The sequence below is a fragment of the Pecten maximus genome, chromosome 18 (genome assembly GCF_902652985.1).
Source record: "Pecten maximus chromosome 18, xPecMax1.1, whole genome shotgun sequence".
Lineage (NCBI taxonomy): Eukaryota > Metazoa > Mollusca > Bivalvia > Pectinida > Pectinidae > Pecten > Pecten maximus.
In genome coordinates, this window is record NC_047032.1 from 9,053,473 (window position 1) to 9,069,581 (window position 16,109).

At 33.9% G+C, this 16,109-nt stretch overlaps 1 protein-coding gene across 4 annotated transcripts in view; it reads left to right on the forward strand.

The window, feature by feature from the left end:
• The window catches only part of LOC117316573 (oxidation resistance protein 1-like), a 91,319-nt gene that overhangs the window by 66,890 nt on the left and 8,320 nt on the right, over positions 1 to 16,109 (forward strand). The window contains exons 9-13 of one of the 4 annotated variants that reach the window (XM_033871229.1): positions 2,628 to 3,970; positions 4,906 to 4,911; positions 9,202 to 9,364; positions 10,939 to 11,116; positions 12,403 to 12,426. In XM_033871229.1, coding sequence (XP_033727120.1) covers positions 2,628 to 3,970; positions 4,906 to 4,911; positions 9,202 to 9,364; positions 10,939 to 11,116; positions 12,403 to 12,426 — 1,714 coding nt within the window. The remainder of the gene's footprint in view (positions 1 to 2,627; positions 3,971 to 4,905; positions 4,912 to 9,201; positions 9,365 to 10,938; positions 11,117 to 12,402; positions 12,427 to 16,109) is intronic. The other 3 variants (XM_033871231.1, XM_033871230.1, XM_033871232.1) reach the window with 3 other exon arrangements.

Here is a 16,109-nt window from a genome sequence, read left to right on the forward strand (position 1 = left end):
CTGTGGTAGTCAGACATATAACTACTGTGGTAGTAGTCAGACATATAACTACTGTGGTAGTAGTCAGACATGTAACTACTGTGGTAGTAGTCAGACATATAACTACTGTGGTAGTAGTCAGACATGTAACTACTGTGGTAGTAGTCAGACATGTAACTACTGTGGTAGTAGTCAGACATATAACTACTGTGGTAGTAGTCAGACATGTAACTACTGTGGTAGTAGTCAGACATGTAACTACTGTGGTAGTAGTCAGACATGTAACTACTGTGGTAGTAGTCAGACATGTAACTACTGTGGTAGTAGTCAGACATATAACTACTGTGGTAGTAGTCAGACATATAACTACTGTGGTAGTAGTCAGACATATAACTACTGTGGTAGTAGTCAGACATATAACTACTGTGGTAGTAGTCAGACATATAACTACTGTGGTAGTAGTCAGACATATAACTACTGTGGTAGTAGTCAGACATGTAACTACTGTGGTAGTAGTCAGACATATAACTACTGTGGTAGTAGTCAGACATAGTAACTACTGTGGTAGTAGTCAGACATATAACTACTGTGGTAGTAGTCAGACATATAACTACTGTGGTAGTAGTCAGACATATAACTACTGTGGTAGTAGTCAGACATATAACTACTGTGGTAGTAGTCAGACATATAACTACTGTGGTAGTAGTCAGACATATAACTACTGTGGTAGTAGTCAGACATATAACTACTGTGGTAGTAGTCAGACATATAACTACTGTGGTAGTAGTCAGACATATAACTACTGTGGTAGTAGTCAGACATGTAACTACTGTGGTGGTAGTCAGACATATAACTACTGTGGTAGTAGTCAGACATATAACTACTGTGGTAGTAGTCAGACATGTAACTACTGTGGTAGTCAGACATATAACTACTGTGGTAGTAGTCAGACATATAACTACTGTGGTAGTCAGACATATAACTACTGTGGTAGTAGTCAGACATATAACTACTGTGGTAGTAGTCAGACATATAACTACTGTGGTAGTAGTCAGACATATAACTACGGTGGTAGTCAGACATAGTAACTACTGTGGTAGTCAGACATATAACTACTGTGTAGTAGTCAGACATATAACTACTGTGGTAGTAGTCAGACATATAACTACTGTGGTAGTAGTCAGACATATAACTACTGTGGTAGTAGTCAGACATATAACTACTGTGGTAGTAGTCAGACATATAACTACTGTGGTAGTAGTCAGACATATAACTACTGTGGTAGTCAGACATATAACTACTGTGGTAGTAGTCAGACATATAACTACTGTGGTGGTAGTCAGACATGTAACTACTGTGGTAGTAGTCAGACATATAACTACTGTGGTAGTAGTCAGACATGTAACTACTGTGGTAGTAGTCAGACATATAACTACTGTGGTAGTAGTCAGACATATAACTACTGTGGTAGTAGTCAGACATATAACTACTGTGGTAGTAGTCAGACATATAACTACTGTGGTAGTAGTCAGACATATAACTACTGTGGTAGTAGTCAGACATGTAACTACTGTGTAGTAGTCAGACATATAACTACTGTGGTAGTAGTCAGACATATAACTACGTGGTAGTAGTCAGACATATAACTACTGTGGTAGAGTCAGACATATACTACTGTGGTAGTAGTCAGACATTAACTACTGTGGTAGTATCAGACATATAACTACTGTGGTAGTAGTCAGACATATAACTACTGTGTAGTAGTCAGACATAGAACTACTGTGGTAGTAGTCAGACATGTAACTACTGGTAGTAGTCAGACATGATAACTACTGTGGTAGTAGTCAGACATATAACTACTGTGGTAGTAGTCAGACATATAACTACTGTGGTAGTAGTCAGACATATAACTACTGTGGTAGTAGTCAGACATATAACTACTGTGGTAGTAGTCAGACATATAACTACTGTGGTAGTAGTCAGACATGTAACTACTGTGGTAGTAGTCAGACATGTAACTACTGTGGTAGTCAGACATATAACTACTGTGGTAGTCAGACATGTAACTACTGTGGTAGTAGTCAGACATATAACTACTGTGGTAGTAGTCAGACATATAACTACTGTGGTGGTAGTCAGACATATAACTACTGTGGTAGTCAGACATATAACTACTGTGGTAGTAGTCAGACATGTAACTACTGTGGTAGTAGTCAGACATATAACTACTGTGGTAGTAGTCAGACATGTAACTACTGTGGTAGTAGTCAGACATATAACTACTGTGGTAGTCAGACATGTAACTACTGTGGTAGTAGTCAGACATATAACTACTGTGGTACTATATTTATTAGTCAGACATGTAACTACTAAGTACGTGTAAGAGTGTGTTAAATCAAAATGAAGTACTTTTGTAATTGGTCAATTTGTAACATGCATGTAGCATGCACTGTCACAAAATGAACTATTATCAAATATAACAACGTTTTTGGTAGCAAACATTTGGGAGATTGATACCCTTTTACCTATTAGATGTGTCAGAATGATTTTATTTTCACCGATAAAATTTCATATTTCACCTGTGAAAATGTTATATGCATTGTGTAACAAATACATGTATGTTTATATTGATGAAAATTGTGCTCCAGAGTTACAAAAGATGCACCTAAACCAGAGATATACCATGATCTGAGCTGTCCACTGTACAAATCGTGGGTTGAAGGTCATGCTGAGCTGATGAAACAGGACCCCAAGGCCTACATAGTCAAAGTTGGGACACCAAGTCGTAGTGCAACCATCAACAGTGAAATGTCAGAAACTGGAAGTCTGTGTTCATGTGGGCAAGGAGTTAATGCTCCAGGACTCTCCCCTGGTAGTCAGAGTGCAGGGGGTCTCTCTCCTGGTAAAAATGGCGTTTCTCCCGGCAGTACAGGGGGTCTCTCTCCTGGTAAAAATGGCGTTTCTCCCGGCAGTACAGGTGGTCTCTCTCCAGTGGGTAGGAATGGTCTATCACCAGGCAGTCAAAATGAATCAGGTTTATCCCCTGTCAGTCAAACCAGATCTAGCACTTCACCTGTCAATCAAAAACTTTCACCAAGTATGGAGAAACCTAAAGAAGATGATGTCATGTTGCTTGATTTAGACATAAAGACTGTTACTGACAGTGTTACCCAAGGGGCAAAAGGTGAAAAAGGGAGAAGTACGTCGATGGACGAATTTGGAGAATTCATAAGTGCAGATCCGTTTGAATCTAACCAATCAGAGAACAAGGATTTGTCACATGATAAGTTAGATGAAGCAGACAATAGCAATCAAACTGCCAGTGTTACCGAGGAGGAAAGTAGTAGTGTATTGACACACTCAAATTCCTCCCCATCAAGGGGAGGTAAATCTTCTAATCAGGAATTAATGGACGGCAATAACGATGATGCAAATTCTTTTCACCTTGAAAATACTATGGCTGTAGAACGTGTTTTATCAGCACAAAGAGATGTGGTTTCAGAAAACAATGAAAATGCTGAAAATGACTCTACTATGGAACAGATCGGTAACATTGTGTATCTACCTGTTTCTGAGGACCAGCAAGGGGAAATAACTCTAACTGATGTGGAAACAGCACAGGACAGATTAAGTAAGATTAGTGTAGACAAGTTTGAACAGGAGGATAAATCTGTCTCGGAACCAATGGATGTTCCTGGATCGAACAAAGTGTCGTCAGCTGATGTAAGGCAGTCGGGTTCCTTTGGATCATTCAATGTCTCTCCACATTTGAGTGCATTTGTCAATTATGCAACTGGACTATTCAAAACTAATGCAGAAGTAAAGGACATCGCTGATGTCATGTCGGAAATGGACACCCAGGGAGAGGAGGGTGCTGAACGTAATGCCCAATTAGACAATAATGGTCATAAATGTGCAGTAAAGTCAGGACTGGAAGTTGAAAATGCAATTAAACTTACAGACAAACCGGAACTCTTCCAGTCTTTCGATGGTATGTATGCTTTATAACACTGGACCATAATTTTAAGTCAAGAAATAAAGAATTTGGTAGTTTAGAAAATGTTGGATTATTTCTCATTATGGAATAATCTTTAAAAAGGATTCAGTCTGGTATTTTAATTTTGGAATCAGGTTCAGTCCTGATGTCAAGATATAAAATGTAGGATGATTGGCCATAAATTATTGGGAAGCAAAGGTATTATTAATTTTTTGAAGTGTATCATGAGTTTGGTATGATGAGTTATGTCCCTTGCACCATGCATACACATGCTGCCTCACAAGGCATACTGCATTTTGTCATTGGCATGGATTGTAATGTTTTGCATTTGATAAGTGATTATATCATTATTATTGTTACTGTTTACTGACAATTTTAGAGTGTATGGGGAGCAAATCTGATCTTTACTTGATAATTTCAGGGATGAAATGTGATCTTTTCTTGACAATGTTGGGCCGGGGTTAAAATTAGATTTAACCTCTTCTTATTTTTCTAAATCTGATATAGAAAGTTTACAAAAACAAAAACTATAATCATGTCCTTCTAATTCACTAGGGATATATCCATGATATTTCTCAAACTTTTACTTCACATGTAGGGTCATTTTGGCACAAACATTGTGTAGTTATGCCCATTCGATATTGAAACTGATTGAGAAAAAAGTTCTTAGATATTTCATAGATTTTATATGAAGGTTTTTATTTTTATCAGATTATTGATTTATTAAGAGGAAAAGAGGAAAGAAGGGGAATTGGAGAAAAATTCACCAATGAAATCATTGGGAAATCATTGAGTACATGTATTTGCTTTGGAAGTTTGATTTACGTTTCTGTTGATTAAGTCTCAAGTTTGACGGATACACAGCATTAACTCGCATTTTGTCATATTTACTCATGCATTTTGCTTTTCTTCCTCGTGTGTTTTGCCAGGCATTGGTAAGTTTTGTGGTGTGCGTGTTGTTTGGCGTTGTAATTGTCTAGTTGGAATTTGATTACAGGAGTGATATACACATTCTTCAGCGACTTGTCTCTGATCAATAAATTAAGTACCTCTTTATATTTAATAGTATTTTCCTTTTGACTTATACAAATTATGTTTTTGCTTGATAATAAGACATAAAACAACTGAACCAATCCAGTAAACCTCTGGTTAGTTTGAACAAAATTAAAGTTAAGTTGAACTATCCGAGTCAACAACTCGCAACTCACCACACTTTACAAGTTAAACTAATTACTAACTACATTAAAATGAATAACATAAGCGCATTGAATGATCCTCAGATCTGTAATACCCTTAAGCTTTATTACATCCCTCTCAGATCGCAGACCTAAATGTAATTTCTAATCAAAATTATGAATAATGTAGTATATATTGACCCAATAATTTTCACGATGAACATATATAAAATGAGTCCCACGATATGCCATTCATAAGCATTCGGCCATAATATGTTTTTTTTACATACTGTGACGTCATTTTGTTCTTTATTCTTAATTGAAAATATTGCTGTTAAAATTTGAATGATATATTGAAAATATCATATGACCAATATACTTCCACAAGTCTAGATCTACATCACTGCTATGGTCAAAATTTTAAACATGTTTTGTGCACTTGTTCAGATATTTGTGAATTATGATTATGATATATATATGAATCATAATGTTTTGTTATAGAGTCTTAGATGTACGATCGTGTTTAGCTTATAAACATATCGAAAACAATTTACTAGGTGTCAAATCAGTTGGATATTGATAGGATGTTTATTATGTTATACATAGTTGGGGCCTAAAGTTCTGTTTTGGTGTCGGGTGCACATGATGTTTTGACAGTCAAAATACTGAATTAATGGTAAAATATTTGACATTAATAAATGGGTTGTTTGTTTTGGACTTCATTAATAATTGTGCAATATCTGTAGTCCAATTACCACAAAGTAAAAATTTCTTTAGATGCAATATATCTATATTATGTTGGTCATTTTCCAAGGTCGATCTTTCAATTTAGACAATGCAAATTAAGCTTTGCAGGGTTTAATTGGCTCATATAGGCCAAGTTGAACTATCCGAAACATTTTCTAGAAAAACAGTAATTTTTTAGCTAGTATCCAATTTATATAGACTGAATATATAAATTGGATACTAGCTAGAAAATTACTGTTTTTCTAGAAAAAAATGTGTGTTCCAACTATCCGCCTGGTCGAACTAACGTTTAACGTATATATATTTGTATATATTAATATTATATATATTAAGTATATATGAATACACATAGAAAATTTGCTAAACTTGCTGCCCTAGGCCTGGTTTTATCACTCAGATTTTAAATAATAATGCAGATTTTTAACTAATATTTATCACAGGAATACTTTGTTTAACTCTTGTAACATGCACATACATATGTATACCTATATACATGTAAAACATGCACGTTTACCTATATACATGTATAAAAAAAACATAACATTATGTCAGATACCCATATTTAAAAATGATAATAAAAAGACGGTCACACAGATTAAATGGTGTCTTAACAAAGAAAATAAAAATAAGAACCAGGATTTGGTCGTTTGTATGATTTAAGAACCAAGATTTGATCATTTTATTATTTAAGAACCAGGATTTGATTGTTTTATAAGGACCAGGATTTGATCAAAACCATCTTCAATTTTTGTGTATTTAATATACATGACCAGAGAATATTTACAGAGAATGGCTGTGTATCAAATAAAAAATATATGATTCCTATGTAATTGAAGAATTCATAAACTTCATATTTACTTATATTTAAAAGTTGTGTATCAGTAATTCTTGTTTTGCTTTAATTTTATGTCAATTTTCCATTATATCTTAATTGCTATATATATAGTACTCTAATCGTAAACTGAACTAGTAGTGTAAACTTGTGTAAAAAAATCATATATTACTAATTATAAAATCAATAATCCTTACAAAACACATTAATTTAATTTTAATTTTCGGAAACAAAGCAGATTTACACAGATTTATACTGAGTCTAGATATTGTGCAACTGATTTGCGTGTTGTGTTGTCAAGAGTTATCCCCCTTAGTATTTCAATTGGCAGTTACTTACCAATTACTTGTTATTATCCCCTCGTGACGAAAGTCAGGGAGGGGATATAGCGTTCCGTTCGTACGTAAGTACGTACATATGTACGTATGTTCACTTTTTGTCAGCGCTCTTGCGACTTCATTTGCGAACGGATTCTGTCCAAACTTCATATATGGGTCCAGCATGGGAATACCTCGAACGAGTTCATGTTTCAGGGTGCCAAGGTCAAGGTTACCGTTACTATTTATAGAAAATCTTTGTCAGCACTCTTGCAACTTCATTTCTGAACGGATCCTGACCAAACTTCATATATGGGTCCAGCATGGGAATACCTCGAACGAGTTCGTGTTTCAGGGTGCCAAGGTCAAGGTTAAGGTCACTGTTACTATTTATAGAAAATCTTTGTCAGCTCTCTTGCGACTTCATTTCTGAACGGATTCTGACCAAACTTTATATATGGGTTCTGCATGGGAATACCTCGAACGAGTTCGTGTTTTAGGGTGCCAAGGTCAAGACCAATGTCACCGTTACTATTTATAGAAAATCTTTGTCAGCGCTGTAATGCGACTTCAATTTTGAACAGATCCTGACCAAACTTCATATATGGGTCAAGCATTGCAATACCTCAAGCAAGTTTGTGTTTCAGGGCGGCAAGGTTAAGGTCAAGGTCACCGTTACTATTTATAGAAAATCTTTGTCAGCGTTGTTGCGACTTCATTTTTGAATGGATCCTGACCAAACTTCATATATTAGTCCAGCATGGCAATACCTCGATAGCCCATACCTGATAATAAGCCCATCCATGTCTATTGCAGTTCAGTGCAAATGACAACTGATGTTATTTCAATGTCCTGCAATAACCCCACCCCCCATTTTGCGTCAGAGTTCATGTGTTAGCACGCGAGGGGATTTGTATCGTTTGCGATGCCTTGTTTATAGTTGTACTATATAGATCTCTAGCTGTTTAAAGCTTTAGCTTGTCTTTCTAGGTTTCATTGATTAATCAACTAGATCCAATGGACCAGCTTTATAACTTTTTCCTTTACAAGTTTCTTACATTTCTGAAGAAATAGATTCCTGCGAGTGTGAATCATATATGTACATGTATATATATCCTTATAATGCCATATGTAATACTTCGAGGAATGCCAAACTTAATTGTTACCTACTTTATCTGTATCTAGTCTTTTGTAATGTCCATGGTTTACTAGTCATTCGTTATGATGTTATATTGAATAAATTTTTAATGAAAACGAAAAAAAAAAAATATATGGAGATGTAACCATTTCTCTTAAATAAATGACAATTAAGTGTCATCTAACAAGCTAAAGCTTTCAAAGACATGAAGACTGAGATTCTGTATAAGGTATTATGGAGCTGCTTGAACTGATATAGGTCTTACTAGGGTTGTGTTTCAGACTTTAAAGCCTAAGTTTGTGACGTTATATACAATCGTAACATTGTAACATGTATTAGGCTAGATCTGCTACAGACAGAGTTATATAAGATAGCAATGAAACATTGTATAAAGTACATGTACAGCTATCAACAATTAACAGTAAGTATTGTGCTTGTGTTTATTAATCCATTTATAATCTGCCTGCCAGATGATATATCAATATTTTTATACAACCAGAAGATTATTTTATGGGACTGTGCATTAGTTTAGCTGATGTTTTCATAGCCATATCATTTTCAACCATATCTTGTCAAACAGCAAAAAACAAATGTCACCGGTTTAACTGACAATCTTAAGTGTCTTAAAAATGAAAAAGCAAATATTTTTGATTAATTCACTTCAATTTCAACTTGATTATACATTCTGTAGTTAGTTTAATTTTTAAACCATATTTTGATATTGTAGTGTTCAAATAATTCATTTTGAAAAAACAACTTGATTTTAATAAAAAAAATTAAGAATGAATAAGTGATGAAAATATATATCGAAACATAATTATACTCTTAAAGGTATCACAGTACAACCTACAATTAGTCCAGGATTAAAATCTTCCCAAATCAAGTTTAGTGGGGAAAACATGAATCATCATTTAATCATAAAAAAATCATCTCTAAAAAGACACAAAATAATGAGATTTCTATTATCTTTTGTATAATTTTAGCAACAGTTGAAAGTTTTGTGTGTATATTTACAGAACTGATCCCCAAACCAGCAGCAACCTTTGATGATCTCCCTTTGTACCTATGTCTTCGCCTTGGAATGCCTATCAACAAGGAGATCTCACAAACATGCCCCATTCAGGCCTACGGCAAAGGTCGCAAAAAGCCGGAGTACTGGTTTTCTATACCGCGAGAGAAGTAAGATAACTGTCAACATTGTGACCAAATTAAGCTTCATGTAGTGCAAATGTTTCTTTCATTAGTTTTTATCAAATTTTATAATTTGTTAAATTAAGGCAAATTAATGTTTTTAAAAAGTTTTTGTCTGTTGACCTGCAGTGTCTTACTGAATGTCTTGGAAGTATTATTGATGCTGCTATTAATATTTATAAGAATTTTCTTTATATACAGTGTAATTGATAAATAAAAAACCCAAACATGTTCATTTAAATGTAGTTTTAGGAGTTATGGCCCTTTGGCTGTACAGAAATATCTTGATTATAAGTATGTTATACATGTATGCTTTTATTGTACTTTGGATGATCAGAACATTAATTGATTGGTTTATGTGAAACCTCTATAAACTGTCATTAAAACTGGTTTGATAAATTAGAGGATTTTACATAATTGTCCATCATTTTTATGCCTCCGCCATGAAATGGGGCGGGTACATAGTGCTTGTTACCCCTGTTGTCGCATTCATGGCCCGTCCTGTCTAGATGCAATTTAATTAGCTAATCTCAGGAACTGCTGATGTGATCCTCACCAAACTGTATTGGGGTGTCAAGTGGCAGCAGGGGGTATTAATGTCTTACAGACATTTTCTTGTTATGTATTAATTTGGTCATTGTCTTTAAAAAAAACATCAGTGGCAAACTTTTCATAGACTGGGAAATTTCAACTTGGACAGTATATACATGTACATTTGTCATTTCTTTTCCACAATAAATGGCGTAACATTTATCTATGACATCCTAACAGTGTTGTCAAGTTATATTGCAGAACTGGCTAGATATGTGCTAAACACAGAATTATTTGTTTGTAATACTTATTTTGATGATACCATTTACCTCCATTTAATGAACCACAGGTTCATACTAGCATTCATATAAGGTATTTTTGCATGTATCTCAGGATTCAAATCTTCCAAAATTTATCAAAACTCTTTAGACTGTTAAGGCCCATGGGCCTCTTGTTTTCACGATTCAAATCTTCCAAAGTTTATCACTACTCAGGTGACTCCGAAGACCCATGGGCCTTTTGTTTACAGATAACTTCTTTCAGCAGACAATAATATTTATGTAAAAAACTGGTATTCAAATCTTCCAAAATTTATCACAAGTCAGGTGACTCCGAAGACCCATGGGCCTCTTGTTTACAGATAATTTTATATCTAAAAGACATTTCTTTCGGCAGACATAATAATATTTATGTAAAAAACTGATAAATCTTGCTTAAAGCTTAAGCTTACCTTAACAATAAGCAGAATTAAGGTTGTGAAGCCTGATTTTGTATATGTTTTAATATACTTATAATAAGGCTCTACCTAATATGAATATTTTATTCATTTATTTTATACACTAGTGTTAACAAATAAGTTATTTTCTAACAATGTGTCACATTAAAAAATTTAATATTCATACTCGATAGATCCTTCTGTGACTGCAATCTATTCAGATGTTTTTGTAATCATCTAGCAAATCTTTTATATTGGAAACATAAACGTATGGTAGTATATACCTCCTTAACTTGGTTTTGTTTGTCACTTTCAGGGTAGATCATCTATATGCATTTTTTGTACAATGGACACCTCAGATTTATGGAGGAGAGGATGACATCGCTGAGAAGAGAGGTTTCATCGTCCTCAATGAGGAGGGGGATGAGGAGGAAGATAAGTTGGAAATGATGGATGAATACTTCAGTAATGGAATGCTGCAGAAAGACTGGGAGGTAAGAGGTCAGGGGTCACAGGTCACCATAGGTTAATGCAGCCAGGGTCACCAATTATTTAGTCCTTTATAAGGTAAACATTGTAAACCTTGTCATATTGTGTTTTCTGATGTTTTGTTTTACTCTGTATTCTAAAGAAACCTGATGAGATCGTGATCAACCATTGTTGGTACCCATGTGTTCTGTGTTTGTATGGCTCTGATCAATTCAATTACAACCCCTATTACGGCCTTGCGCCTTTCAGCTGGCGAGCCAGATCAATCCTTTGGGAGCACTTTTATAAAAAGTCTCATATTCATGAATTATTCGTGAACCAAATCCAGTAATCTGATTGGTTCTGTAGAAAATTGCTATGGAAAGTCTGACCAATCAAAAACCTAATGAAAATGGCTATGGAAAATCTTACCAATCAGAAACGTTAATTTACATTTTTTTGGTTTGTTTGACAAGATGGCAAATAGCAAAGAATGCTGACACATGGGCACAGCCATCTTCTTAAACCGTTTCTATTTTTTACACAAAGAAGATAGAGCTTCATTAATAAGAAGCATTTTGATTGGTCAATATTCAAACCGGAGGTTGTCCATACAAAATGTACCAGTGCTTCCATGGGTCAAATGAGTGAGAAGACTCCCAGGGGGTGACAATGGTGATCATTAACTAGATAATCAATAATTAATAAATAAAAGCCTCCATGTCCAGAATGTCCAAAGATGGGGGTGGGGGTGGGGGTGGGGGGTGGGGTGGGGGTGTTCCTTTTTATAATAGCATACTCATCAGTCAGGATTTGACAGAAGCTTTCTAGCCCAACATCATCAGTCCGTCGTCTGTTCATGCATCTTGGATTTTGACCATTGTAGTTTGTTATTGCTATTTCTCAATTGGATCTTTCTCATATTTCATATATAAGTTTCCCATGGTCCCTAGTTGTGTATACAAGTGTATTGCATTTTGGGACTGATCAGAAAACAACGTGGCTGACAGGCGACCATCTTGTATTTTGACAATTGCAGGTTGCTCCTGTTATATCGTGTTATATAAAGTTATTAAATGTTTTGAAAGAAGAGTGAAAGAAGGAAAAGAAGAGAAAAAAATCAGTCTTTCATTTGACTAATATGGATCATTCAATGGTGGGCGCGAGAATCCCTCTTGGTTCTCGTTTGTTTGTCTGATGATTGCCTGTTTTGTATGTTGATTAAACACCTAAAATGAACTTGGCCCTTTATGTTCTGAGAGTCGTAGGGGTTTTTGTAGAGTATATTAACAGTTGTTGTCACTGATTACAGAGGCTGGATCCAGAAGAGTTTTGGGTTTGTACTTTTTGTTTTCCTGACAATATGTCAGTGGTTGTCCTGAAAGCTTGTCAAGGCATCATTTTGTGTCTAGTGAACAGACTAACATTGTGGGGTTTTCTGATGTGGTTTTATATTAATCATTCATGTGTCTGCTAAAACAAGACTTTTTTTACAGGTAAGTTTATATCTAAAAGACATTTCTTATGGCAGATACAAAGTATATATATAATATTTATATACTGGTAAAAACTCGCTATAAAGCTTTTATGCTTACCTGAACAATACTAGTAAGCAGAATTAAGGTAACAAAGCCTGATTTTGTATATGTTTTAATATACTTATTTGTTAACACTGCATAACATCAAAAAATGATATATTTCTTCTAGGTAGATCCTATTGTTACTGCAATCTATTCAGCATATCAGCATAATTCCTTGCATTTAATATTTTTATGTGAAAACTACAGAATTAATTATATTGATTCCATACATAACAAATTAAACATAACTGTAATACAGTAACAATGTCTAGTTATGACAACGAACATGAACATTGAAAAAAATGCTGAATATGTCATTTGTTTTCAAGTAAGTGTAATTATAAAAAGTTTATTTGTATGTGGAATTTTTCATTCACATCAAAAAATAATACTTTCATAATAATTCTTGGTTTGTATTTTTTTATCAAGTTTTATCAATTCTAATATACGTCATACTCTCTTTTGATTGGCTGTTGTTCCGATGATCAATTAAAATCAAAATTGAAACTTGATTGGCCATAGTTACACATGTACAATTGATTACAATTAATTAATTAAAAACATAATGATACAATTTCATTTTCTGTCAATTTCTGTTGATCATTCATTTTAGATGGTACTTAAGGAGACATAATGGTTATAAATTTGGAGAATTAATTCGGGTATATAACGGTTATGAATTTGGAGATTTAATTCTGAATTTCTTATAAGTTGAACAAAATATAATAGAAATTGTGTATAGAAATATAAGTATTATAAACATTGGACAAACCAATTCTTTACATAATGCAAAAACCAATGCAAATTGGGTTAGCTGGCTTAATAATTGATATACATGTATACGTCGATTATAACTGATCCTTGGTAATGAAATGTGAAGTTAGCTGTATTATGATAATAATATGATGTTGGTACCCTAGAGAATCAGGAGAGCGGTGAGCCAGGCAAGCACAGATTAATTAAATCTCTTCTCACTCTTGATACTTATATTAATATATATTTAATTGATTGCTTTTTCAAAACTTATTTGTAACAATATAGACCATTTTGTTTGATATACATTTGTATTTTACTTTCAGGTTATTTAAAACTTTTAAGTTGTTTAAGTTAAAATTTTATGGGTGTCCAAGTTTAATTTATGTATTTTATCTAAATATTGCATACCAAAGCCATTTTCTTTATTTATGTGAGAATTATTGTAGGAAGTTGTGGGTATTTTCTTCATCTTTTTGGTTTGAAATCTTTTGCATGTCTCTTTAATATACACTGTTACTTGTGTACTTAATATAAATATAGACTCTTTCTGAAGAACAATCACCAGTGTCTGAACAGAATCTTTATTGTACATTTTGATCTGGCATTGTCAATTGCTGCTATGTATTTAAAACACCTCTAGAATCGAGAGCAATCTAAAATCATGTGATTTTCTGATCTCAATACCTAAACTGTAATTAATCACATAGCAGAGTGTTAAAGTAACTCAATGGCAGAGAGTGAAAGGTCAGGATTATAAAGAGATTGAATATGTAGTGTTTTAACTGGAAGTTGAACATTGTGTCACTGACATTTGAACATTTATTAAATACACAAAGAAGCGTATAATGGTGTCCATACCATGTAAACATATTAAGTCTTTGAATTAGAATATACAATATACTTACATGTATTGTGTATTGAATTACAATATACTTACATGTATTGTGTATTGTATTACAATATACTTACATGTATTGTGTATTGAATTACAATATACTTACACGTATTGTGTATTGTATTACAATATACTTACATGTATTGTGTATTGTATTACAATATACTTATACATGTATTGTGTATTGAATTACAATATACTTACATGTATTGTGTAATGAATTACAATATACTTACATGTATTGTGTATTGTATTACAATATACTTATACATGTATTGTGTATTGTATTACAATATACTTACATGTATTGTGTATTGTATTACAATATACTTACATGTATTGTGTATTGAATTACAATATACTTACATGTATTGTATATTAAATTACAATATACAATATAATACTTACATGTATTGTGTACATAAGTGGACTTTAATCAACTATATGGGAACATTTAATGAATAAGTAAAAATCAGAGTAGGTTTCATTTAATGTGCTGCATTGCATTAGAAGATTGAACGTTTTGTTGAAGTAATTGAAAAAATTAGTACAACAAATGAAATACAGTGAACAATGTTATTGTAATTAGTAGATGCATACAGTGTAGTCCAATGGTTCATTTCAAGACATAATTATAGATAATTTTAAATAACACTCTTTGGGGCCGGCGGTAGCTCAGTCTGTTCAATCTTCGGCCATGTAGCCTCAGGTGAAGATCTGAGTTGTGTACATGGTTTAGTACTCCCTACTCATGGCGGTAAGTGTCAGTATTCTGTTGGCCTAGTATACCAGATTTAGTGACTGGTTTACCACCTAAATGTCTCTGACCACTGCTAGGCTTCGTCTCATTCCAGTCTCAGTATTCTGTCGGCCTAGTATACCAGATTTAGTGACTGGTTTACCACCTAAATGTCTCTGCCCACTGCTAGGCTTCGTCTCACTGTTTTGATATTCTGTCGGTTATGTTAGTTTTTGTTTAATGTCCTATTAACAGCCAGGGTCATTTAAGGACGTGCCACCGGCCTACGGTCAGTACCTGGCAACTGCCCCACGTAGGTTTCGAACCCAGAGGTGGAGGGCTAGTGTTAAAGTGTTGGGACACCTTAACCACTCAGCCACCGCGGCGTAGTATACCAGATTTAAGGTCTATCAGTACATATTAAACATTTCTAATTATAGATTATATTTTACAAAATAGTAAAATCTGATTTTACATATGAACATCAGGTCAGGGTAAAAGTGTCTACATTATATTATGTATATAAATGACAGTGTATACTGGTTTTGAAGGGGAGACAACTCCAGATCTTTATTTGATTCCTATGTTTTACACTGATTTATGGCCAATAAAATGATGTGGTTTTGAAGTGAGAATAAGAGTCTTTCAAAAGTTTCATACTTGTAGTTATATGGTATTTAACATAAAATACCAACCAGTTGAAAAGTATTATATTATTTATAATATTGGTTCCTATTTCTATTATTATTACCAATATCATCCAATTTTCACTGTTCAAATTCACAAATCCTAACTTTTCCATTCAGTTTATAACCAGATATATTGATGACACTGAGTCTCGGATAAGTCCATTGTTATGACACCAACACTGGTGAGATTGTGAATATTCTATTGTTATGACACCAGCACTGGTGAGATTGTGAATATTCTATTGTTATGACACCAGCACTGGTGAGATTGTGAATATTCTATTGTTATGACACCAGCACTGGTGAGATTGTGAATATTCTATTGTTATGACATCAGATCTGGTGAGATTGTGAATATTC